Genomic DNA, 27098 nt, shown 5'->3' on the forward strand with positions numbered 1-27098 from the left:
AGTACCTCGCGTTTTAAATCTTGAAAGGGACAGACACGGCAAAAGTCAGAATCAGCTGCCTTCGCCATCTCCCGTTGCCCCACAGAGAAGGGCTGTGTGCTGGTCCCAGTCAGCTGGCTGGGAAACTCAGTGTCTACTCACAGAGGGGGAAAACAATCATGGCAAAACGAGGTTAAGGAGACTGAGTGTCCTTGGTACAGAGAATTTAACTCTGATGCAGGTCTTGCTCGTGAGACTATGTCCTGCATATCAAAATGCCTCAGGACACGCTGGTTTCTCTATCAAAACTTGAAAGTGTGACAACTTGGGGACGACTGCCCTAAGTGAGTACCTAAAACACCTTCACAAATGCCTGGAATGGCCTTTTAATTCTTTGACAGTTTTATATATCTATGTGTTTGGTTCATTTTGTGGCTATATTTTTGGACATGAAATTTCACTAAGGATTAAAAAGCTTTAGAATCTGTAGTGCATCTCACGAACTCTCATTTTTTCCCCAAAACTTCCCTGAACCTAATTCTTCCTATTTAAATAGTATCTAAAAAGCATATCACTCCCGTATTTCCCCCATAGAACCTTCTGGAGTGAGACCTGGAGCTGGTCCAGAGATAGGCAGGCTTCTCCTAAGAGCAGGGACATATAACCCAGAAGACTCCTGTGTGCCCCCAAACCCACTGGTTCATGGCACTAATTTTGAAAGTTCATTCAGTCTCCAGCAAGTGCCACACAGCCTTGAAATCAAATTTATTTTCTTTTTCCTCCCTGTCTTAGGGAGAAAGATTGCTCCTTTGTCTCACTATTACTTCCCTGGTCTAGACTCTCACCTGTGCAGGGCTGAAAATCAGCCTCTGGGAACTGAGCAATCTCATCTGTGTAAGTGCAATAGTTACCCTTGACTGTCAACTTGATTAGACCGAGGTCGGGAAGGCACACTTCCGAGTGTGTCTGAACGTGAGCAGCAGCCAGTAAGAGGCTACAGCCCAGATGGAATAAGAGAGGAAAGTGAGGAAGCCAGCTGGCAGGATTCATTCATTTTCATTCTCATCCCTCCCCCTACCCCCAAGCAAAACTGAGGATGGATTTCTCCCGAGGGAAAGATAGAGGTGCTGGATACATCATCCAAAAGTGTCAGTGGTACTGAGGTTAGCTTTTTCTATTGCCCCAAGTATCTTCTGCGATTGAAACTCACTCCTGGTGCTTACCAGAATCCAAAATGAGGAGACAGGATGGCAGCCCTTTACCAAAAGGCATGATACCTCTGGGTGGGCCGTATATGGTGCCGCCCCCAAGAGATACTTGAACCCAAGAGATTCTTGGATGTCTGCCACCCTACTGATTAGGGCTATCGAGGGAAGCTAGGACTTAGAACAGCGACTCGGGTCTCATCATCAGTCCATCTCAGCTGGCCCCTCCCTCCTTCCTTCACCCGTCTATAGCGAGCCTCAGACGAAAAGAAAGGCTTGACTGTCTCAAAGCGCTTACCCATGAAGCATGTGACGCAAATACAATAAGCTTGGGATAACGTTGAAACGGCCATGACACACACATGTGCAGCTCACAACTGAGAGTCCAGGCGTGAGTGTTGGCTGTGCCAACAAGTAAATAGGCCCAACACAGGCTCCATAGCAAGCTGTTTATTTGTTTAAAGTACTTTTCTATATCTACATAAATTACGAACTACTAACGTCTAAGAGAACCTAACATTTACACATTCAAGACGTCATCGACAACCGACATTGTCAACCCGGCTTGCGGAAGCCGGTAACAACTCAGAGCAAGCCTGCTGATGTGTGGCCGTCGTGTTCTGGAGGTGACCTCAGCGCTGCCTGCTGCTCACTGCAGGGGCAGAACTACAGGCGGCTCCATGAGGGACACGTGCAGGTACCTGAAATGAGAGCAGGACACGGTCAGCCCAGAGCCAAGGCTGCCGGCTAGGCAGCGCAAAGCCTCCAGCTAACTATAACTGCTAAATGCTGGCAAATTATGAACCTAGTTCTCTCTAAATCCCTTTTCTTGATTTAGCGAGCCGTCTTGTTTTCCAGCCTACGAGAGGCTAGAATTTATCTGTTTTCAGTTCTGACTCCACAACAACCCAGAAACCCACGAGGGGAGGGTGCCCACAACTCACTTTGAAGTCTTGTACTTCTCCCGGATGGCTTGCTGAGGGCGGTGGGGTATACTGAGGCAGGCTTTGTGCAGCTCACTCAGGCAAGGCACTATCTCACTTAATGAATAGCCCGTAAATGCAGCAAGCGTTTCTGGCTAGTTGAAACAAAAGGAAAACTGTGTTTCACGTCACTTTATAAGAGGTTAGGAATCTGAACAGAACTGATTAGGAAGTGAGGGGAATTGAGGCCTCAGTGAGTGTGCACATGGATCTGAAAGGATCTTTAGAAACCGTAGACTAGGAACAAAACAGTCAAGTTTGCTCCAGTCTACAGCTGTAGTCCTCCATGTGTAACGCTCACTCTTCTTGTTCCTTCCTGTTTGGGACTTTGACTGGTTCTTAAGGAATTTGTCTGGAATATGAGAGATTCCTAATCAAAAGACGACCCATGGGGGAAATAGAGAAGTGATCTCCTGAAAGATGTCCTCTGACCTCTACCTCTTTCTTCTTCTGCTCTCTCTCCCCCATCGCCCTCTCCTCCCCTCTTTCTCTCCTCTCTCTCTCTCTCCCACCTCTCTCCTTCTCCCTGTCTCTCTCCCTCCCTGCCTCTCTTACACACACACACACACACACACACACACAAATACATTTTAGTATTTAGTAGATACAAAGTAGATATTTACTTCTTTTTTTCACGCCAGAGAGTCTTGAACAAAATATAGGAATCTGTTTCTGATCGTGACACCTTCTGAGATAGGAACCACTAACAGCCATGTTCTCTGAGCTTCTAACAGTCCTTGCTGAACTTGGAGGGTCTTTTTTTGTTACAGAAGGTAAATGCTAGTAACGTTTATTTTATTGAGACGGTCTCCCTATCTGGCCCACACTGGCCTTGAACTCACAATCCTCCTGCCTCCGCCTCAAAGGTGTTTGTATGAGAGGTGTGCAGCACCCCAACTGTCTAGGATCAACTTTGATTGACATGGCCAATGGCTAAACCTCAAGGGCCCTCTGTGAGTATTGGTGGGCACTGAGATTTCCAGGCCTTCCTTGACATCTCCCTTGACACCGAGCCTTCTCTGCTTCCCACAGAGCAAAGCCATGGAGTCAAAGCCATGACAACTGGTCTGGAACACTCGGGAACAAGCTGTGGTCTGTTGTCTTGGCAACCAGTTATCATGAAACTAACTTGTCCTTGTAAGAGGTGTGCCCGTTCTGAACCTTGAGAGACACTGAACGGATTTTGTAAGAGCCGTGAATTTGTTCCCCTTGGGAGGGAGGAAGAGCATTACCCAGAAGTGTCTGTTCACAATGTAGTTTGCCAGGCTGTAAGCCGCTGCAGCCACCAAGGAAGGAAGATATTTCAAGAACGGGTCAGCTTCGAGAAGGCTCAGTTCTGCAACATACTAAGCACGAGGGAGAAAGGCTCAGTAGAGTCAGGGATTTGAGCAAGGTCAAATCTGACTAAAATTGTCAGTAAGCCTGGATCTGCCAGCATCATCGATTGGTGCCCTATCTACCTTCCATCAGAACCTAGTGCTGAGCCCAGAACTCAAGCCAGGCAAGTGCTAGTTTAGTAGTTACTCTGACTGCCCTTCGTCATATTCATGTTTGGAGTTGTGGTGATATTCCAACACTCTATATGATAGTGACTTTTCTTTTCTTATGCTGGTAAATCAGGCTTTATGGTGGCCAGATAAGGGAGTGTTGACCTTGCACCTGGATTAGGAAGAGTTGTCAGTCAGAGGGCAAAGGCATGGCCATATTAAAGCTAGTAATTATCAGGCAAATTGACGCAGTTCCCGAGCTCCACTTGAGAACTTGCCACTGGGGACACGTCGGAAGAAGTATGCTGGTGAATTCACGTGACCATCCTTATCACTCTGCACAGCAAGCAGAGTGAAATTAAACATTTCAACTAAATGTCTCTAAGTCAAAACGAATGCAAACTTCATAATGTTTCATTACTTTGTGAGTTAGAGTGAGATTCAAACAAAACAGCCGTATTCACTTGGCTCCCAAATTAAAAGACACAGCCTGCCTGTGGACCGTATTTCTCAACGGTTGCCAAACTTAAATATCTTCGGTACTTGGGAGAGCTAGGTGAATGTGACCTGCTGCAGTCCTGTCAATAGTAACGTCATGTGAACAGGTGTCGTGTTCTTAAAGTGAATTGCTTTTCATCTCTACAAAGATGGAAAGCTGGGAAGCAGAGATTCAGGACAGCTGAGAACGGTGGCCGTTTAGCCTCCTCAGCCCTTGATGTCTCTGGAAGGCCTGTGGTGTACCTTAGCCAGGTTCTCAGTCCTAATACACACTCCTTGCCGCCGCAAGTACTGAAGGAGAAACTGGTTGGTGGTTGGAACGGTCAGATCAAATGCTAGAACTTTCAGTAGCAGATGCTCCATCCGCAGAAGCTGTCGCTTTGTGTATGTGTCGTCCGTGATGTAGACAAACTCATCCACATCGGGCGGGTAGATCTCTTCGTATTTCCTGGGGAGAGTAAAGAATTACCAGGGAGAAAGTCTGGAGCACCCAGTGATGGCCTTGCAGGCTGCTTCACTTCAAACTCCCACTTCCACAGAACTGCCACAGAGCTGTCTGGGGCTTTAAACACACTGAGAACCTTGTTTTTTTTTTCAGCCCAAGGAAGAGAGTATTACAAGGACATGTTATACTAACTGCTGAGAGTCCTGGCAGGTTGGGGCCTGTGAAACACAGAGTGAGCCTAAAGGACCGCAACTTCAGCTGGATCTCTGTTGATTGAATACATAGTGGGTCACTTTGTGATACAGAATGCTAGGATTAAATCCAACAACAGAAAAAAAAATCCCATAGCTATGGGTTTGTTTGTTCGAAGATCATATTCAACTTCATTGATTAGCAAATCATGCTGAATAGGCAAGAGAAAAATAACAATATAACTTCATTATTGTCATTCTTTTCTTCTGCATTTGTTCTGCTTTCTTTAAAGAACAAGGACCTGTTTTTTTTTTTTTTTAATTACAGTCAACGAGTAAGACATCTGAGGCCAGAAGAGTAGAAACTACCATTCCGCAACAGATCACTTAAGCCTGTTTAGCCACAACCCAGCTCTCTTTCCCCACTCAGTGAGGTGTTGTTAGGAGTCACTGACTGGGACAGGAAGCAGCTAAACCATTCGCCCACTGAACGAAATGAACGTGCTGTGTTACTAGCGCTGTTTGCCAGATCAGTACCAAAGTGCTTATGAAACCAAGAACCACCCCAAATGGAATTTTTGCTTGTGCTGAAATTCAGCCAAGAGACTACAGTGCAGAACAGCCAAGTCAATCCTAGTCAATCTTTAATCCTAGTCAATGGCTGTTTCAATCATGAGAGTGAATCCCTTTCCACACACTTCAAACCGAAGAGTAAGTGTGTGGGCAAGGTTCACTGCCTCAGTTAAGTCACAAAGATTCTAGTCTCTTATCAAGAGAGTACAGATCACTTGAGTTGCAGGCACTACATTCCTTCAATACACGGAGGGGGAGAAACGGAGCGTTTTAACGGGTGGCATCCACAAGCTGAGAGAACGCTTACGAAGCCAGGAGAATAGCCGCTGTCCCGACAAGCTGCAACTTCCCTCTCAGAACAGACATGCAGGAAAGAAACCTGTCCAGGAAGTTGACAGCCAAGTACAGGGTCTCTGTGCGAAGTTTATATTCTTCCCCAACCTCCACCAGCCAGTCCACCAGGATGGTGCGCATGCCCTCCGTGATGTCCGGCTGCTTCCTCATGTAGTGGGCCTTGGGTCTGTGTCTTACCTGGTGGAGGAAAGAGTGTGGCTCTTCAAATGGCTGCACTAGCAAAGACACCACTCCCTAGCATTCCTATTTTGTGAAGAGATCTCAGGAGACTAGGAGGACTGTGACTCCCCGCCAAATAAATCTTTATCACACAATAAGGAAGAAATGTCATGAGCTGGTATAGAGCAAAGAGGGAAAACATTGTATGTGTGATTCCTGAGGACTTAACACAGATACTTTTAACCATATAGAGAGTATGTATGCATTTGATACTCAGTATTATGACATCAGGTTGGGTGTCCCTTGGGCTTGGGCTCAGACTCTTTCTTCCTCTCTCTCTTTCTTTTCTTTTTCTAGATTTCTTATGTTTTAAAGATCTCACATAGGTGCCGTTTGCTAGAGGCCATGACCAAGAGCTTGTAATATGAAGACAGAGCTTAGTGTCTGGAGATCGAACCCGAGATTAGGAAACTCACTTCGGCTTCTCGCAGGTAGCGATGAATCTCTTCGGCATATTCTGTTACATTAATCACGTCTGAATCAAAATCCGCCGCTTCCTCTGACTGGGCATGGGCATTGGAGTCGACCAGCATTGGGGAGACTGCAGAGGAGTGGCGTGGTTGGGTAAGTGATTTCATTAGAGGCTAATCGCAGCCCCTCACCTGCACGGGAAGCTGCACACACCACCATCCCTTCCTGCTCTCCTGGAACATGGCAGAGGGCTGTGGGCGCAGGGCACCAGCCACCCTGGGGGGAGTACGATTACCTGTGTTGAAATCCAGCAGGAAATGGAGGTCCGATTTAAGCATGCTTGTGTCTACTTCGTACACATCTTCGAACACTATCCCCTCTCTCCCTGGGCAGCCGTCAGGGTTCCCCTGTTCAGGCTCATCCATGTAGATGTCAAATCCATGCTTGGCTGGCTCGTTGACCCCAGGGTCAGGGAGCACTTTATTTCCAGCCACAGGGAAGACATTTTCTGATCCAGCAAAACATCTAACTGTTGTGATCTCCTTCAAAACAAACAAACAAACACCCAGTTACCTCTCTTGTTGGTCACCATCCTCGGTGATCAATATGAGCTCGTGTCATTCAAACCAGTGGCTTGGGAAAGGGAGAGTAGATTCTAAGTCAAATTTCTAAGCTGACCATCTAATTCCAAACATCGGATCTCTGAAAGTATGACTTCCCTTTTTGTTTTGTTTACGTTTGTCCTATGGGAAAAGCTCTGTTTACAATTCGTTATCTTCCTTACGTGTGTAGTAAAGAGAATTCGTGACTACGAGAAGCAAGAAGAGTTGCAATATGCTTAGGACACCAGCTGCCATGTTCGGGAGGAAAATTGTAAATCTCCCTTTACACTGAGAGCATTGCAGGATTGTACAAGAACGCAGCGTCACCCTTCATCCTTAGTTACTAAGCCCCTCTTGTCCACTGCTTAAATACCCAACTTTCTCTTGAAGGTGCTCATAAAGCTTCCATTTCCTGCCTCGTTATTCAGGAAAACAACATGACTTTGGAACCCTGTGTTGCAAAATGTTCTTACACGGTATAAAGATATTTTTGTATAACAACATCATTACTCTCGGGGAGTTTTCTCAAGTCGTTTCTTTTCTTTATTCTTACAGCAAGAATAACAGGCTTTGTCATAGTGAACACTCACAACCAGTGGCCCAAGGAGAGTCTGTCGAAGCCGGGGCGGGCCTAGGAGTTAGGCTACCACATCTCCAGAGGCCAACACCATCAACTGTGAACATTTTGCTTATACTTAATTTGGGTACCCATTTTTGGATACCACTTCCCAGTTCATATGTCACTCCACAAAGTTACCTTCCATTGATCAAGTTAAACTCATATTCAGTAAGAAAAACATTTTGTAATAAAATTCCAGGAGGAAAAAAAACCTCAAGAGACAAGTTACAACCAGTTATGACTCAAGGCACATGCACTGTGTGTGTCTGTGTGTGTCTCTGTGTGTCTGTGTGCCACCAGCCAAACACCGAGGAGAGGCAATGTATAGCATAACACATCTAGAAAGAGAACTGTTTCCCAAGCTGAGCAAGAAGAAATGATTTCAAAGAAGGAGGAATGCCAATCAATATATCAAGGAAAAAAACAAAACAAGTAAGAGAAGACCCAGAAACAGCGAGCATCCAGTCAACAAACCCGCCAGGTTTGCCTGGCCAGGCCCATCACTCTTCTGAACACTAGGGATACCACAGAGAAGGTGCCATCCCACACGGTCACCTTGGTGGAACGCCCATCCCACTGAGATAGACAGTTTCCAAGAAATCTTGCTGTGTAACTGGGACAGGAGCTGCACCGAGCTGGCCACATGGCTGGATGAGTTTGGAGATGGGAAGCGATGACCATGAATGGGTTTGATCCAGAAGAGAAGAGAAACGGGAGAAAGAGAAGAGTTGTCGGATAGGAACCTTGAAAGCCAAGAGGCCACGAGGTACGGCACATCGGTTCCAGAACTGGGACGCATCAGTCACAGAACAGGACGGGAATGCCACGGGGGAACGTTGAGGATTCTAGCTGCTGGCCCAAAGTGAGCAAACATGTCATTGTAGCTCCAGGGAGGATGATGTTGGAGGATCCTGAATTTGAGGCCATTTAGAGCTAAGTAACAGGTCAAAGTCAGCTTGGGCTAGACTCTCCCTACCCCCTGGCATGGAGAGGAAGAGCGAAGGTTCTGGTTGCAGCATTCCTTTGGGAAAAACAGGGTACAGTCTTCTTATTCTTTATTATGAAGGAGCATGAACCATGGACGATTAAGGGATGAGACAACAAGATGGCTCAGGGGGCAAAGACACTTGCTACCAAGACTAGAGTTCAAGCCCCGGAAGGAGAGAAGGAGCTTCTAACCTTGTCCTCTGACCTCCACATAAATGTGGGGGCGTGCAAGCTTAGAGACACACATCATACATGCACACATGTACATACATAGTAATTCAATTATTTTAAAAACCAAATGCAAATCAAAACAAACAAACAAGAATGGGGAAACAGGCAGGAGGCGGGTCTCTAAAGAGGGTGTGGGGGATGGAGCATAGACGAGGCACCAAGCAGTGACTCCAGACGGCACAAGAGCTGAGTCTGAATTTCAAACAAGGACTTTCAGTGTAGACACCACTTCCAGTTCATACCTTCAGGTCTCAGACTGTTAAGTTTAAAGAAGTGAACATCGCTGAGCAAGTTCTGTTAAAGTTCCTTTCACTCAGCTTGACCCAAAGCATTAAAAGGACAATGTGGGGATCCTCCCCCATCCCCAACCAATGGATCCAATCCTACCCAAGAGCAGCAGACTCGAAGGGGCAGCAGATGAGGGAGCTCTCAATGAGTTTCTATTGTAACATGTGGGAGGGGTAAGAACATCTCTAACGTCGCCTTTAGAACCCACACATGTGCTGGACTAGACTCCTGCAACCACTGGGCTCCGCAGACTTGTAATACAGAAATGAGGCACCATCATGAGGGTTTATCTAACCACAGGCTTCGGGGAGACTTTGTTTTCTGTCTCAAAACATCACTGTTGCAGGTTCAAGTCTCTCCAAACGTCTGAATTTGTTTCTGTCTTCAGGGGCAGACAGGTAGCCGACATGCCCATTGTCTGTAGTGGTAGAAAGATCTGCTCTGGATGTAACCTTTCTTTTATAAAGAAAATAGTACATCCTGGTACACACACTGTCTCCGCTGGACACTGTCCACAGCACCAGCTCTCCTTGATTGATTTCTCCTTGATTGGCTCATAGTGCACACCTTTCCTGCCCAGAGATTCCCCAGTGCTACAGAGCAGAGTAATCACATCTCCTTTCTGACTAGCCCTTAAGTCACTTAACATATGCTTAACCCAAACAATCCCTAAGACCCATTTCCTTGATATTGGGGGAGGATACACACACACACACACACACTCATACACACACACACACACACACACACACATGCATACTGCCATTGGCAGGACTTCTCCATGGCATCTTTCTTAATGCTCCTGGGTCATTACCTGGCCACAGGTCCTCCTGTACTGTTCATTTTCAGTCAACAGCCCTAGCACGGTTCTCTGTGGGGGATCCTGGCCGAGCTGAGCTCGAGTGAGCATCTGACAAGCCTCTGGACCTTGGCCCACTGGAGGCAGAGCGACTTCAGTCTTGGTGCTGTGGCGACTCATCGCCTAGCAAGCCACAACCTGCTGCTATCCAGGAAAGAGAAGGAAACACAGTTAATCAACCCTCTCAACCTGGGGACCCGGGAATGCCGAGAACTCTGGGAGGACGCCAATCCCCGAGTCACCACCAGTTTCTCAACTTCCCAACAAACATTAAAGTTCCCGAGTCAGCAACAGTGACAGGCATCAGAGCCACTACCTCAGAACCAAACACTGGTCGAATAGACTTTATTCTGACCCCAGGTTGAAGGTTGCAATAAGAGAGAGAGAGAGAGAGAGAGAGAGAGAGAGAGAGAGAGAGAGAGAGAGAGAGAGAGATTGCCCAAACTCCACATCGGGATTCTTAACCCACATTGACTTTTTTTTTTTTTTGCGGGGAGAGGGCAGCTAAACCTAGGATCCCTGATTTTTCTCGCCCCCACCCCCACTTCCCTGATCTCGAACTAAATCCAGATTCTCTGACTGCGGACAAGTGGTTCTCCTTCCCAAGTGACAAACAGGTGTTTCTCCCCAGAGGAAGGCCCCCAAACCTGCTTGGGACCCCCAGCCGGCCCTGACTCTCAGGTTCTTCTCTTTCTGAAGCGATTAGCAAGAGCACCCAGGCCGGGGCGGGACGGGCGGGGCGTGGCGTGGAGGGAGGGGGACCAGGAGTGGAGAGATTCCAGGGGCGCCGGCACCAGCGGCTAGGGCTACTGCGCTCGCCACTGAGCACTTTCTACTCAGCCGCGTCTGTTGAATCAGCCAATCAGCGACCAGCCCGGGTCCCTCCGAGTCGCTTCCATGCCAACCGCGGCGGGCGTGCGCCCGGGTCCTCATCGCCCCGGCGACCGCTCACCTGCAGCGTCGCCGGCTGATGCCCGGCCCCCGGGGACGCTACAGGGCACGGCCAACCGTGCAACCCGGGGCTCCTGAGCCGCAAAGCTGGGCGTGCGGGGCGCACAGCACCGCACGTCGCCACTCGCGCCCCTCTGGCCGGCGTCCCCTGAGAGGGCGGACGGCAGCCTGCCCACGGTGGCCACCCTGGAAGGGACTGTTCCCCAGGAGCCGGTTCCCCCAACAGCCACGAACCCCTCCCGCCAACGTCTCCTGCGCGGCCTGCTCCCGAGAACCCTGGCTCGGGAGAGCGACGCGGGGCCCTCGGGCTGCGGCCGTGGCGCCCTCCAGGTCGGCCCGAGGGCGCGGCTCGCTCCCCTTCCTCACCTCCTTCTCTGGGGCGTCTGCCCCGGGGGCTCCTGACCCTGGGCAGCGGTGGACTGGGCCACATCTCTACCCACCAGGATGGCGAGGTTCCCCAAGTTGGCAGGAAAAGCTGGGAGAGATTGGGGGCTGTAGGGTAACTCGCGGTGCCCCAGGTACCCGAGAAGATCTTCCCCGTGGGCACCCACTGGCACCGGGAAAAGGAAGGAACGTAGAGAGGTGCTGGGGCTTGAGTGTTGAGGGGGCACAAGGAGAGATTCCGAGCTGGGGTCATTGGGCCCGTGACCTGGCCACGAGTGAAGGGAAAGTCCTAGGACTGGGGGTAAGGTTGGGGGGCGGGGAGGGGAGGGACGTTCAACCAGAAAGAGTGGTCAGAAAATCAAGGCAGTTCTTGAATCTTGGAAATCCTGGCACCTGCAGAGGTGACAGGCAGTCCGCAAACTGAATTACATAATTGGTTAACTTCATTTGAAAAATAATGTATACACACCCCCACGCGTACTCAGGATATATACATATATCAGGAGATGTGTATTTATGTATACTCATACATCCTGTTCCTGCTTTTGCTTAAAAACAAAAATCCACCCCTAGACTCTCAAAGCAGCACAAAGGTCATTCAAACTTTAAGCAAAGGTCGTCAGCCTGCCTGAGAACTGTCATTGATGTGTTCACCAGAAAAAGGAGGTTAGCGGATGTGAACTGGCTTAGCCAGAGCAGAGGGTCCCAGGAAACATGTGGACTCAAAGTCATCAACGTAGCTTGTGAACCTTCGCAAGGATTCTGGCAACCCACATTGGATGCAGAAGTGCAAGATTTCTTTGTTCAGTATGATAGTAATTCCTATATACGTTGCATCATTTAGTTCCTGGGCCTTTGAATATGAAGACACAGGAACGTCCAGGAACGTTTTGATTGCTGTGACAGATGTTCCGAAGCCAGCCGGGACCAAAGAAGCCAATTTGCAAGGTGTTCTGCCTGGCGAAGGCAAAGCCCGCTGTGCCGTCCTGGTGGCTACTGTGCCTGACGGTCTCAGCTAGCTCCCTCTAGAGCCAGGCAGCAGGTTCTGACATGAGCCAGAGTGGCTTGGGAGGGAATAAGATTTGTTCTGGAGGCTCGAACTTTCTGTGTCCCTTTTGACCTGGTGGCAAACATTGAGGGAGGTTGCTTCCGGGAGCCCAGAGCCTTCTTTTCAATCCGCTCCCTTCCTCGGACTGGAGCTTAAGAATCTAGTGAGTGGCTATGGTCATTGGGCTCTCTTGTCGTAGATGATGGGGGCGCTGAGTATGGCCTTTAGAAATGCCAAGGAGTTACGCGATGATTCCCGCTGTTGCTCAGCAGAAAGGTGCCGCACACACTTCAAGTGGCTGTGGGCCGGCGCAGCCTCCTGGCACCTGCAGCTGTGAGCCTGGAGCCCACCTGTCTTCCAGCTGCCTCTGCGTGGAAGTCTGTGCTTCTCAGAGCTGGCGAGACCCCAGAATCTCCTGGAGGAGCTTAGAAAATAGAATTTATTTCCTCTTGGAAACTTTGGCTCCCTGGTTCAGAATGAAGCCTGGCAACTTGCAGGTAAGACGAGCAATACTGCTCCCTACGCTCCGAGTCCTTTTCTAGAGCAGACAGACTTTCCCAGGTTACCATCTTCTCTTAGAGCCTACCACTACCCTCTCTCCTTCCTTGTCAGAAATCGGACTTTTCAGATTTGATGTGAATTTTTTCCCCCCTGAACACTGGTCCCATGGTAGTGAGACTCCCACCCCTTTCTGATGTTGCGGGGCTGCCATCCTTGAGTTTTAGAGAGAACTGGAGCTTACTCTCCACAAGGAGCCCAACGGGTAGCTTCCTTACGAGAAGATTGGGGTAGGGGGAGCACCTATCTATTGGGGGCGCTGAGTATGACCTAAAATACATTGAAAGCCTCAAAGAATGAATGAAAAGGAAAATAATTGAAATAATTAAATGGGGCCTCAGGTAAGATATGCTTTTTGTGTTAAAAAATCGCTCGTTTGAGTAGCTGCCACTACTGATCAAGCCCTTAATTCAAAGAGAATTTCAGCATTACATTTACGCCCCTTTCTCCCCGCACACTTTGCCATTCTTGACAAAGGACGTTATTTTGTATTTTCTGACCTCTTTCTGTGCTGCTTCAGCGACCCACACGCTGAGAACCCTCTGACCAGATTCTAAACTGTTCAGGTGAACTGACTGTGTGTGTTAAACAAAACAAACAAAAAAATCAAATGCTTTGTAACTTGACGGCACATAAGGTTTCATTGTGTGAAATCCTTTCTAGGGAGTCGTGAGCAAGTTAGCTTACTCCAGCTAGGGCACCAAGGGCAGAGAGGTGTGCCTCAGTGGAACGGCGAGTTCATTCAGCTTTTTTTTTTTTTTTTTTTTTGACCTTCAACCAGCCACATCATTGAATGGTCAGTCCGGCATGGAAGACGACACCCCCACTCACAGCTACGTGGTTGGGAGTCCCCTCAATGATCACTTCTTCATAGCTCCACAGATGGAGTTCGGTCCTATGGAGAGAACTATGTCCAATTAGACAGGGATTAGTAGCATCTGTAACAGTGAGGGAGGGCATTTCCAAGAAGTACTAACTGAGACCCCCCCCCCCCAGAAGTCCAAAGAGGCCTAAAGAGATGGCTCACTGGGTAAAGAGGCTGACAGCCTAAGTCAGATTCCTGGGAACTGTGTGGATCCTTTGACCTCCACAAACAAGAACACGTACAAGAAGTTAAAATAAAATAAAACCAGGAAGGAGCAGGGCTGCCAGTCTGGCTTCCAGATGATGCCCTGTGTGTTTTTCCCATTGCTGCTCCTGCTGTTGCTGGGCTGTCCTCCTCCACATCACGACCCAGCTTCTCGGACCTTCTAATGTGGACTGAAGAACCATGATTTTGCAGGATTCTTCCAGGCCTTCAGTGCGGGAGTGGAGCTGCTGAGGCACCCAGCTTCATGGGGTCACAGATTCTCAGTGTGCAGGGAGCCTCTGTTGGCTACCTAAGCCCGACTGTGTAAGTAAATTCCCTTTATAATATAGATCCATTCTATTGGTCCAGTTCCTCTTTAGGGAATGCTGACAGACAGCATGATTTTATAGCAAAATTAGGACTAGAACCCAAATAGTTCTTAAAATATAAAAATGCTTTATATGCTTTGTATATTTAGTAATGTATTAAGAACAAAGAATGCATTTAATTATAAATACAACTTTATTTGATCTCTGTGATATTTAGCATGATGTAAATACAAAATACAACCTCTTTGTTTATCTCACAAGTAGCGGGTTCCATTCTGGCGGTTTCATAGTAAGTTCAGTCTGTTGGTCTTTCTGTCTTCTCTTCCCTTCTCCCTCCACATTTCCCCTTTTCATCTTTTGCTTCTCCCCCCCAAGAAGTCTCCTCTCTCTAATCATGTCACGGGTATTCTATCTCTGCCCCCTTCCTCGAAAAACATTTCCCATCTTTTTCATCTCCCTTCTGTCTTTAAAAAAATAAAAATAAAAAAGAGAGAGATTTTACTTTTACATGTGTGGGCATTTTGCCTACATGTAAGCCGAGTAAAAGCCCACCTACACCTGCAGGTATGTATGTCTGTGTACCATGTGCACACCTGGTGCCCACAGAGGCCAAAAGAGAGGGCATAAAACCAACTAGAATAAGGGTTATAGGCAGTAATGAGTCATCATGTGAGTGTTGGGAATCAAACCCAGGTCCTCTGGAAGACTATCCAGGGCATTTAACCACTGAGCCATCCCTCCTGCCCTCTCTCCAGTCTACACACACACACACACACACACACACACACACACACACACACACGATACACATTTAAGAGAGAACTACAGTGTTCTGAGTCTGTGTTGCCTCACTTACTATAATAATTTCCGGATCCTTCCGTTTCCCTCATTTCTCTGTTTCAACAGAAGAATGAAATCCAGACGTAGCGCCACATTCCCACCAGTTGATCATCATCAGTTGATGAGCACATGGGCCAACTCTATCCCACGTTGAACAAAGCCGCAGTGAACACGTCTGTGCGAGAATCTCCATGGTAGGATGCGGAGCCCTTCGGGTAGACAACAAGCATCACTATAGCTGAGTCATGGGGTAATTTTCAGTCTTTTCTAGTGAACCTCCATCCCGATTTCCGCGATGGCTGCACCAGTCACACTCCTACCAGCACTGACTAAGAGTCTCCTCTCCACATGCCCACAACTGCGCTTGTTGTTGTCCCTTGTTGTCCAGGTAACAGACACTCTACCTGCCGTGAGATCCAGTCTGTCAGGGTGGTTTTACTTTGCATTTCCCTGGTAGCGAAGGAGGCTCTGCTGGCTACATTGGTTAACTACACACAGACTGGACACACCTGGGAAGAGGACACCTCCACTGAGGCCTTTCCTCTTTCAGATTGGCCCCTGGGAACATCTGTGTGGCACTTTCTCAATGCAAGTTGATGGAAGAAGGCCCAGCCCACTGGGCAGTACCACCGCTGGGCAGGTGGTCCTGGCAGGTATAATAAAAGTAGAGAGCTGACTGTGAGCCTGGGGCAAGCCAGCAAGTAGCGTTTCTCCATGGCCTCTGCTATAGTCCTTGCCTCCACGTTCCTGCCCCAGTCTTGCTCGGTGATGAACTGTGACATGGAAGGATACGATGAAATGAACCCTCTCCTTCCCAAGCTGGCTTTGGTTGGTGTTGGATCATAGTCGCAGAAAGCCAACCAGGTCACAAATTGATACCAGAGACTGGGATCTTTCTATGACAGCTCTGACCATGTTGTTCTAAGGAAAGGATTGTGGGAAGCTTTTGGAGGTTTTCGTCTTGGAAAGCCATTTAGTACTCTGAGCTTCTCCAAGTCTGTGGGGGTTTGGAAAATAATGCTGAGGGAACTAAAGATGATGGCGTCCTCTTGATTTGGAAGTTTCAGAATCCCTCAAAGACACTACATGGCAATTCATGTGATGTATTTAAGAGTCTGGAAGTGGAAGCTTTGCTTTACTGGGACAATAGATGCTTGTCAGCTGCAACTGAAAAGTCAGCCGTGATTACCAAGAGACCAGAATCGCTGGGTTGAAATCTTCTAAGGGTGGCACTTCCTCGGGGTCAGTTCACAGAAGTTGTGTCCAGTCAAGTGTGGGGGCAAGGATACACATCAATCTGGCAGCAGAACTTGGCAAATGATGTGTCCTGCTGCAAGACTGAAGGAGTCATGGAGAGAAAGAAGTTGACGCTTGCCACCATGAGGCAAGGTTGGAATCCCCAAAGAGGTCTAATGAGACTCTTGGTGAAGCCTCAGTTGCACTGAAGGCCCCAGACTATTAGAGACATCAGAACCCTGAGGTGACCATCAAGGGCAGTGGCAGGTGCAGAGCAGAGCTAGCCTAAGCCAACCAAACAAGCTGCTTGACATGCATGGCAGAGAAGCAGAGATGCCCAGAAGATCACGAGTGAGTCCCTGATTACAAAGTTATTTTCACTGTTGGATTTGGATTTTGCTTTGATCTAGTTGTGATTGTGCACTGGTTCCTTCTTGGAGTAAGAAAGTATTTGGCTTGGTTTGGAGACACCCATAGTTAAGAGACTTGATTTTTTATTTTTTATGTTTTTTTTTGGGGGGGGACAGGGATTTTGAGACAGGATTTCTTTGTGTAACATCTCTGTGTAGCAGCCCTGGCTGTCCTGGAACTAGCTCTTGTAAACCAGGCTGGCCTCTAGCTCACAGAGATTTGCCTGCCTCTGCCTCCCGAGTGCTCGAATTAAAGGTGTGCGCCACCACCTCCAGGCAAGAGACTTGAATTTTACAAGAGTTATTGAATTTCAAAATCATTTAGAAATTATAAAATGTATACAGTATTTTCTTTTATGATAATGATGTGAGATCCAGATTTCAAGCAAGAAAGGAGAGGGTTTGGTCCTATAGTGACATGTTTGTGTGTCAAGGGATTGAACACTTTTGTAAAACATGTTACTGCGCTTCTTGTTTTTTTTCTGAGAACTGTCTATTCAGTTCATTTGCCCATTTATTGATTGATATTTTTGTTTTGTGTTCATATAATTTTCACAGTCCTTCATATAGTCTAGATTTTAATCCCCTGTCTGAAGTTAAGATTTTCAATCAGGTTTCAATTGATCTTTGTGCAGTTTGAGAGATATCAATATATCTTCTTTCTTTTGCAGGTGGACATACAATTTTGCCAGCACTGTTGGATTAGCTATCTTTTATTCAGTGTATGTCTTTTACACCTTTGCCAAATATTTGGTTGTCATAGCAGTGTATGTTTATTTTTTAGGTTCTATATTCTGTTTATTGGTCTAAATGGCTTTTGTTTGTTCTTGTACTTAACAAGACACAGTGCCTTGTCACTGTGGCTCTGTGGTATAATTTGAGATCACATGTTTTGATAACTTCACCTTGTTTCTTATTTATATTTGTTATTTGTTCCTATTTATTGTTTCCTGTTTCTACATAGGATTGTTTCAGCTTTCCATGCTCTTTTGTATTTTCATGCAAGTTTTAGGATTTTTTTTTCCTGATTCTATGAGGAATGTCATTGAAATTCTGATGGCGATTGCACTGAGTCTGCAGATGACTTTAGTCATGAAGTCATTTCACACTGTTAAGTCTGGCAATCCAGGAGAAAGGAAGATCTTTCCTAAATCTAGTGTCTTTTTCAATTTATTTTAAGTGTCTTGAGTATTTGTTGTACGGAGTTCCCACTTCCTTGGCTAGGTTTATCCTTAGGAACTTTTTAATTTTCGAAGGTATCACAAATGAGCTGCTTTTCCTCATTACTTTGTCAACAAGCTTACTGTTGACACATAGAAAGGCTACTGAGTTTTGTATGCAATGCACCCTGCCGCTTTACTGAACATGCGTTCTCATCCACATCTTTCTGGTGGAGTCCATAGGTCTCTTAAGTTTATAATCATATATCTGCAAAGAGAGATGAGTTTACTTCTTCCTAGTGCTATTTTTCTCCCTTTGTGCCTTTCTCTTGTCCAGCTGCTCTAGCGAAGACTTCACGCACCATGGTAAATAAAAGTGAAGCATGGACATCCTTGTCTTGTTGTGATTTTCTAGGAGATGCTCTTGATTTTTCTCCATGTAGTAAAATGTTAGCTATCAGCTTGCCATAAGTAGACTTCATTATTTGACGTATATTCCATCTATTCCTAATTTCCTCAGGACTTCTGTCATGAAAATATATTGAACTCGGTCAAATGCTTTCCTGAAACTATATGATTTCCTAAAAAAACTATATGATTTATTTAGTTAAGGTTACTTCTGCGGCATATTATACTTATTACTTTGTATGCATTGAAACAGCTACGCACCTGTGGTTGAAACCAACTAGGCCATGGTGAATGTCCTTCTTAATGTGTTCAGCTCTATGGCTTTCTTGTTATGACGTTTATCCAGTTTTGATATCAGGATAATATGGTTTCACAGGACGAGTCTGGTCATGTTCTTTACCTTTCCATTTTGTGAAACAATTTTAGAATTACCAGTGTTAGATTTTCCCCTACATTTTTTTAAAACTTATAAATGAACCCATCTGGTCTTTTGGACTTTTATTTGTGTGGATACTTTGAAGTAGGACTTCAGTCTCATTGTCTGTTACAGATTTGCTTAAATTCTTTATACTTCCTGGATTCACTTTTGTTAGATCGTATGCATTTGAAATTTTTTTTCATTTCTTCTTGGTTTCAAGCTTTTTGGGATGTACATTTTCAAAGTATTCCCTAATGACCTCTTGGATTTGGGAAGGGCTCTCCAGAGTACAGACTCGTTGTTATTATTTCTAAAGGTTTCTTTGTGAGTGTTTCACCTGGATGTTTATGTGTGCAACATGGGTAGACTATGTCTGTCATGGCAGGAGCTGGCCGCAGCTGTTCAGCCACACCCAAAGGCGGGCATCAGGGAGGAATGAACACATGCTGCCTCTGGGGCCCCTTTCTCTATTTATCCCATCCAGGCTCCCAGCCAGGGGCTGGCGTGGCACACGGTGAGGAAGTCTTCCCACCTCAGTTAATACAACCAGAATATATTCCGAGAGGCATGCCCAGAGACCCATCCCACAGGTGACTCTAGAGTCTGCCCAGTTGACAATGGCATTATCACAGAGATAAAAGAAGATCAATACTAATATATGTTTCAAATATGTTTTCAAAGTGCTCCTACTATAAAGTAATTATTAGCAGTTAGATGACATTTTAGAAAAAATCAAACAAAAGAATCAACCTACAGCATCCTGTGTAAATTTCAGGGCCCATCCCAGTGTTCAAAGGGCCCTCTCTTGGATATGTTTCTTTAAATCAAGGGCAGAATCTCTCTCAACTTCCTAAATTCATTTTCTGGCATAGAATACAGGATATAGTAGGTACTCATTAATGTTTGTTGATTGAAGGAATGAATAACAAAATGTAAATTATTCTTGGTACAAAAATGAGCCCTGAATTATCCCCGTGTATCTTACTTATTTACCAATCTGATCATTTGTTTGAAGTCTTTCCTGTTTGCTTGCCTGATTGACTGATTGATTGCTTACCCGCCCACCAACCTGCTGTTGTTTGTTTTTTTTTTTTTACTCTTTACCCTTTGGGTTCCCCCCACCCAGCTCCCAAATAAACACACACATGGAGTCTTATTCTTTCTAATGAAGGTCCGACCTTAGCGTGGCTTGTTTCTTGCCAGCTTTTCTTAACTTAAACCATCCCATCTACCTTTTGCCTCTGGGTTGTTATCTTTTTCTAGTCTACATACCTTTCTTTACTTCTTACTCTGTGACTTTCTGTGTAGCTGGTTGGCTGGGAGTCCTCCTCCTTATCCTGCCTCTCAATCTTTTCTTCCCAGATTTCCCCTCCTGTTTATTCTCTCTCCTGCCAGCCCCTCCTATCCTTTCTCCTGCCTTGCTATTGGCCATTCAGCTCTTAATTGGCCAGTGTACCAATTGGGTGTTTTAGACAGGCAAAGTAACACAGCTTCACAGAGTTAAACAAATGCGACATAAAAGAATGCAATACATCTGCATCATTAAACAAATACTCCAAAGTATGAACAAATGTAACACGTCTTAAGCTAATAGTTCATAACACTAATGCCCCCCTTCTTCTTTTTCAGGGTCTTAAGTAGTTGAGGATGGCCTGGAACTTAGTAGCTCAGGCTGACCTTGAACTTGGATCTTCCTGTGTCAGCCCCCTATCCCCATCCACGTGCTGTGACTTACAATTTGCACCACCATGGCCAGCTTGTAAGTATACTCTTAAACAATCCAAAGCCGGTCTGCTTTCATTAATCCAAGAATTGCAACCAAATATTTGTTTATCCTAAGGTAAAAGTAACTCTGGAACTATAACAAGTCGCCTTTGGTAATTCTCTGGCCCAGACACATCCAAAGCTGCATAACTAGTCACAGAACCACCTCTTTAATGACCTATTCCCTTGGGGCTAGGGTCCCCAGTCCATTATCTCACAGCTGGAAGGACTTCCAGCCCCAGGCTGTAAACTGGTCAGCCACCACCCACTGTGTACTGTGTGCTACTGCCACCTGGTGGTCACACTTTTTCATCCTCGCTCTGCCTGCTGACCTCACTGCAATGCCCCCATTCAGGCAAAAGAAGCAATATGGCTTTCTCAAGCCTTTGTACCACCCCAACAGTCTCCTTTCGTCCTATTATAAAATACACACCAATGTTGCCACTCACCAACAAAATTCTTAGACCTGAAATCTAGGAGAATCCTCAGAAGTCATTTCATTAGACTCTCCCCTATATAGGTGAGAAAACATGGGTTCAGACTTCCGTCAAATTTAGTTTCTACAAATCTCAGCTGCTTTGGGGGCTTCAAAACCTGAGCTACACCTCTGCCGTTCACAGGCACCCCACAGGGTGAACACACATATACACACGTGCATACGGGCCCTCACACAAATTATTCAGGAAAACTTGTCAAATGGAGTATTGTACAGTAGAAGTGTGTGATGCATGATTAATAAAAACTCAGAGACTGATATTGGAGTTAAACCTGGAGACCAGGGAAGCAAAACAGCCAGCCACTGGCTCTTAGCTCGACCTCAGTCTGAAATGATGATCCTGCCTCCAGGAATCTCAGAATGAGGCTGTGTCTGAGGGCTGTCTCCTCACGTTTTATAAAAAAAAAAAAAAAAATCCTATCTAGGGCTGGGATTAAAAGGCATACACCAATGGGATTAAAGGCATGCACCACTCGGTTTCTATGGTAACTAGTGTGGCTACTGGGATTAAAGGTGTACGTTGCCACTGCCTGGTCTGTAAGGCTGACCAGTGGAGCTGTTTTACTCTGAACTTCAGACAAACTTTAATTTATAAAATACAAATGAAATGAGACTAAAAGTATGGACTGATAATCATGAATTTTTATCATTTCATCCATATAAAATCATGTACAAAAATGGCATAGACATATGTGTTGCATGTATATGAGAAATAAAAGGAAAATGAAATATTAAATAGTCATATATGCATCTGAGTGTTAGCTAATAATGGCAAAATTTATTTGACTCATTTGTAACTTGTAAACCTCCTCTAATTAAAAAAAAATCTACTTGCTTAACATGGAAAGTCATTATTTAGGAAGTAATTTATGGGGGCTGAAGAGATAACCTGTAACACAAATAATTAAAACCCAGAAACAGATATTGGGGTTTAATCTGAAGATCAGAAAAGCAAAGCAGTCATCCAATAAATAGACCTTTTACCTCTATCAAATCTTCAGACCAAAAGGCAAGATCCTACCTCCACGAATCCTCAGACTCCACACTCCACTGGGTTCCTGTCTTCCCCTTTATCTTCCTCTCTCTGCCCAGCCATATTGTTCCTGTGTCCACCTCCCTAGTGCTGGGATTAAAAGTGTGTGACTCCCAAGTACTGGGATTAAAGCTGTAAACCACCACCACCTGGATCTGTTTCTGGATCAATCCTGTGCAGCCCAGGGTAGCCTTGAACACACAGCGATCCATCTTCCTCTGTCTCCTGAGTCCTGGGATTAAAGGAGTGTGCCACCACGCCCTGGCCTGTATGACTGACTAGTATAACTGATTTGCCCTCTGATCTTCAGGCAAGCTTTATATATTAAAACACAAATAATATACCACTATAAGGATCTAGTGTCTAAAAGCCTGTGTTCCTCTTACAGTGGACCTGATTTCACGTCCCAACACCCTGGGAAGGAGGCTCACAGCCACCTGTAACTCTAGCTCCAGGAGATCCAGCGCCATCGTCTAGCCTCTGTAAGTACCTGCCCACATGTGCATGCACCCACACATACACACACAACTAACAAAATAAATCTTTAATAAAAAGAAGTAAATCTTCGTAGCGAGTTACAGGATAAGATGAACCACAGTATCCAAGAGGACTCTCTGGAAGGATAAAGATGTTCGGAATCTGCATTGTCCAATACAATAAGGACTGGCCGTGTGGGACTACTGAGCATGAAATACAGCGTGCCACCCAAGAGCTGGCTACTTTATTTAACTTATCTAGTAGGTAGTAGGTAGTAGGTAGTATGCATCTCTGCATGCGGTATCTCAGCTAGTAGCCACCACGAGAGGGCAGGGTCGGATATTTCTGTTTGAGAAGTTCTGTCATTGTGACAGTGAACGCCTGCTTTGGGAGACTGACTTTTCTCCTAATTACTCTTCCCTGTAGCTTATGATAAGCATGTGATGTAAACCACCTGCTCACTGTAGTTTCTTCAGGAAACAGTTACTGTCATCGTGACTCACAGTGGAAGCTAGTGAGCTAGGGAGAGGACTTCACTGGCTTCTTGCTGCTCCCATCCTCTGGGAAAATAGACTGAAGATTTACCAAGTCAATGAAAGCAAGGTCACGGTAATGCGTGTATAAATAGATTCCCAAGTCAGAAGGGAACTCGGAACTGCCTCTGAGATAATTAAAATAATATTCTTATTATTTCCTCCTCGCTTGCTTTGAACACACAGTCAATATCTTATCCCACCAGAAGCAGATATCAAACCACGTTTCCTGCCTCTATGTCACAGGAAGGTGGCTTTTGAGCTTTTCACTGAGAAGAAAAAGAAAAATATTTTAAAAATAAAATAAAAGAATTAAAATAGAAACTTGCTCTGCAGGTAAGGTGGGAGGAAAAGCCAATGTGGAAAAAAAATGAAATTCTCATTCACATCCCTGTAGATTTCAAACTAAGAAGGGAACATAAGAAGAAAAAGACTTCAGGGTCGCCCTTGGAGAGTGACAGGGCTTCTCTCCCCAAACGCCCGTTACCCAATGCTCAGCTCGCCCTTCGATACTAACCAGGTCCAACCCCACTTAGTTTATGACACCAGACAAGACTGGGCACGCTCAGGGTAGTATGGCCACAGACGCTCTAGCATGGGTAGATGCCATGTGTTGAGATGAGCCACCCCAGGTCAATGGCAGCTCTTATTTCCGAGTGATGAGTGAAAACTAACTTCCAATTTCAAATAAATTAACCATCTGCAGTGATGTGTTATTTCATGAGTCTCAGCAGGGAATTAAGGCTTACATACTTAAATTTTGATATAGATCATTAATCAGAAATAGTTGGTTTAATCACTTTTCTTTTAAGCCATGTATCACCCCCCCCCTCTCCACTTCCTCTATGAATCTATAATTTGGAGAAAAGATTCCTATTCTTATGAATAGTTTACAAATGGAATTGCTCGGTAGTTTGATTATGTTCTTTCGAGGGAGGGATCCTTCACTTCCTGTTACCACTGACAGTCTTAAAAATTGAAGAAATAAAATTTCTTAGATGCTTGTATATATATAATAAGTAGGGCCGTTGCTAAGAACTATCTGGTTTTTAATTTATAATTGTACTTACTTAGAAACATTCAGAATGCTAGTAAAACAGTTTCAGTCTTTTATTATAATTACAGAATAGTATTCAGTTAACAGAACGATAATTGTTTTCATATAAACTGCATCAAATGAAAATAATCTACAAAACGATCTGTGAAATCAGATGCAAAAAAAATCTTTGGTCCCCCATATATAGCCAACTAATTAGTGCATTGAACCGAATTTGTGCTTTAGATTTTCATGTACACTTAAAACTCCAGAACCCTACCAGCCAAGGTTAGTGGCTGTTGAAAATACCACCAGGGCTCCCTGATATCACTCCAGCGGAGCAGGTCGGAGAAACAGAACCTGAAGACCTTCTCCACGCCCTCCTCTCTTCCAAATCCAGTCCTCCAGTCTCATCCCCAGCCTTGCAGCACAGCTCTCCCCACAGCCCCACCTCCTGCCTGTCACAGAGATCTTCCCCTTCTGACTCCTCCCCTCGGCTTGTTGTGCTATCCCAGGCCCCAGCTCCCACCAGGCACTCTGAACCTCACTAATCCACAGGTCATTGCTGCCAGGGAAGCAGGAAGGCTGACTGTGGATCTTCCCCTATCCTCGGTTCTCCAGACCCAATCAATCCCCAAGACTCACCCCAGCTCTGCCCAGAACATCCCCTGCAACCTCCCCTCCATCTCCTAGGGATGCCACAGATCTTCCCCTCTATCTTAGTTAGGGTTTCTATTTCCAGGAAATGCTTACTAAAACAAACAAACAAACAAACAAAAATAAAATAAAATACAATAAAAACATTTAGTTGTGGTGGCTGGCTTACAGTTTAGAGATTCAGCCCGTTATCATCATGGCAGGACATGGCAGCTTGCAGGCAGACATGTTGCTATGCAGACAACAGGAAGTAGACTGACTGGGTATGGCTGGGACATATATGAGACCTCAAAGCCTGCCTCCACAGCCATGCAGTTCCTCCAGCAAGACCACACCTACTACAAGAAGGCCACGCCTCCCAATAGTGCCACTCCCTTGCTGTTTTTTTTTTAAGTGATTGCATGGAAGAGGTTGTTACTGAATTTAATGAAAATATCACCGTTATTTATAAGGGAGTCAAGGTGGCTTCAAAAGTGAGCTCTGGGTGACTGGATGGGCAGGATTTTTTGAAAAACCACTTGGATACCAGAGACATCACCACACACACACACACACACACACACACACACACACACACGCATGTCACACATGCATGTGCATCATCATCATCGTGTGTGTGCAGAAGCCCATGGAGACCAAAAGAGGGAGTCAGGTCCCTAGAACTGTTGTAATGTGGGAGCTGGAAGCCAAACCTGGGTCCTCTGCAAAAGCATCCATTTTTTTGTTGTTATTTTTATTGTTGTACTGATTTTTATTGAGCTCTACATTTTTCTCTGCTCCCTTCCCTGCCTCCCCCATCCCCTACAACCTTCTCCCAAAGTCCCCATCTCCCACTTCACTCAGGAGATCTTGTCTTCTTCTACTTCCCAAAGAGCATCCAATTCTGTTAACCACTGGACCATCTCCTCTGTCCTTAGATGAGGATACTTTTTTAAAAAATTGTTTGATATTCTTGAGAAGCCTTGCTTACATTTCTCCAGGGTCTCTGGGGCCATCACAGGACTACAGAGGGATGATCTATCAGAGGCAAAAAGGCAGTTCCGTTTAACACGGCTCAGTAGCTGGTGCCAGCTCAAACTTCAAGAGTCTGACTCACCCTGGGTGGTTTATTCTAGGTGTATCTAAGCACAGCGCCAATTTGTTGAAAACTTTCCTGGTGATAACTAACTCGATCTCACGTGCACAATAAAGCTTACATAAATCTCCTTAACGAACAAAAATAAGCCAAATAAAGATCAGAGGTGACTACATCCAGACTTTGTAAAGTCTGTAATGACGGGTTCTGTAGACTGACCGAGAAAAACAAGTTTTCAGTAAAGTTCTGCGGGGAGGATCCAGTGTGGTCAATGGCCACGCAATCAGCAGTCTAGACCACACATGTGCTCCCAGCCTTCTGGGCAGATAACAGGTATCGTTCGGGTTCCTCCAGTGCTTATCTGTGAGCGCAAAAACCTCCGTGCCTACTACAACATTTTATGGCACAATCATTGCAAATTGAAAAATGGCATTCTATATGAATGTAGGGGACCGATTAAAGTTTAATTTTCCACTGAGTTCCAGAACCAGCTTCATTACTTTTATTTTGGAGATCCCACTAACTTGCCCCAGTAGGCTACCCACTTGCAAATCTCCCACCCCTACTGCCCAAGAAACTTGGACTAGAGGTGTGAGCCACCATACACAAATAATATTTACTTTTAAATGTCTTCAGAGCTGTGTTATGTGGAGATTTTTTTAAAGCAATTGAAAGCCTTCTGAACCTCATCCGTCCACCTAGTAGAGAAGCTGCCGTCATCCTGTGAAACTGTAGATGCTATCCAAGCTTTCCTTAGTTAATCCACAAAATCTCTAAGAACCTATTGGTGAGCAGCTCCCAACTGGACAGGGAGTTTGACACTTTAAAAAAGCTGTCAATGAGCAGGAGGTCCTGTAAAAGTCAATGTTTAAACAATCAATTATTCTCCCAAGTTTTATATAATCACTAGTAATTACTTTTCTTATTCCACAACCATGGTATCAATTAGCAAATACCAGCTGTCTGTTTGGCCTCTGTCCCCCTCCAGCCCACGCACAATTACCAGCACCCACCTCTTTACCTACTTGCTGTCTCTGGGCTCCAAGCTGGTAGAGCCACCCTCGTGTGATAGAGGCACCCTCGTGTTTTCCAGCTGGTTCAGTTGTCGCTGGTTAAAAAACGCTGCTATACTGCAATGGAAGCTTGGTATCTGATTGTATTAGTGCTTAAGACCAAAATGATTGCATTTTCTTGCTCTGAAAAAAATATATATTATATATTACATATATATTACACACACACACACACACACACACACACACACACACACACACACACGGTTGAG

The 27098-nt window shown here is 45.6% G+C and overlaps 1 protein-coding gene across 3 annotated transcripts; it reads right to left on the minus strand.

Moving 5' to 3' along the window:
* Positions 1-1621: 1621 nt before the first annotated feature.
* Positions 1622-10751, minus strand: Ccna1 (cyclin A1). Of its 3 annotated transcripts, none has more exons than XM_050120267.1 (9): positions 10579-10751; positions 9887-10075; positions 6641-6887; positions 6351-6475; positions 5741-5892; positions 4396-4600; positions 3400-3513; positions 2129-2262; positions 1622-1885 (listed from the first exon to the last, which is right to left on the minus strand). In XM_050120267.1, the coding sequence occupies exons 2-9, from the start codon at positions 10049-10051 to the stop codon at positions 1834-1836; spliced, it is 1194 nt and encodes a 397-aa protein (XP_049976224.1). In that variant the 5' UTR covers positions 10052-10075; positions 10579-10751; the 3' UTR covers positions 1622-1833. The 3 variants fall into 3 exon arrangements, with proteins under 3 accessions (XP_049976224.1, XP_049976222.1, XP_049976221.1); XM_050120265.1 differs by having other exon boundaries at positions 5669-5892; positions 9887-10072; positions 10579-10749; XM_050120264.1 differs by having other exon boundaries at positions 5669-5892; positions 10579-10749.
* Positions 10752-27098: the final 16347 nt, after the last annotated feature.

The sequence above is a fragment of the Alexandromys fortis genome, unplaced genomic scaffold, assembly GCF_014885135.2.
Source record: "Alexandromys fortis isolate MF-2015 unplaced genomic scaffold, M_Fortis_MF-2015_v1.1 scaffold_172, whole genome shotgun sequence".
NCBI lineage: Eukaryota > Metazoa > Chordata > Mammalia > Rodentia > Cricetidae > Alexandromys > Alexandromys fortis.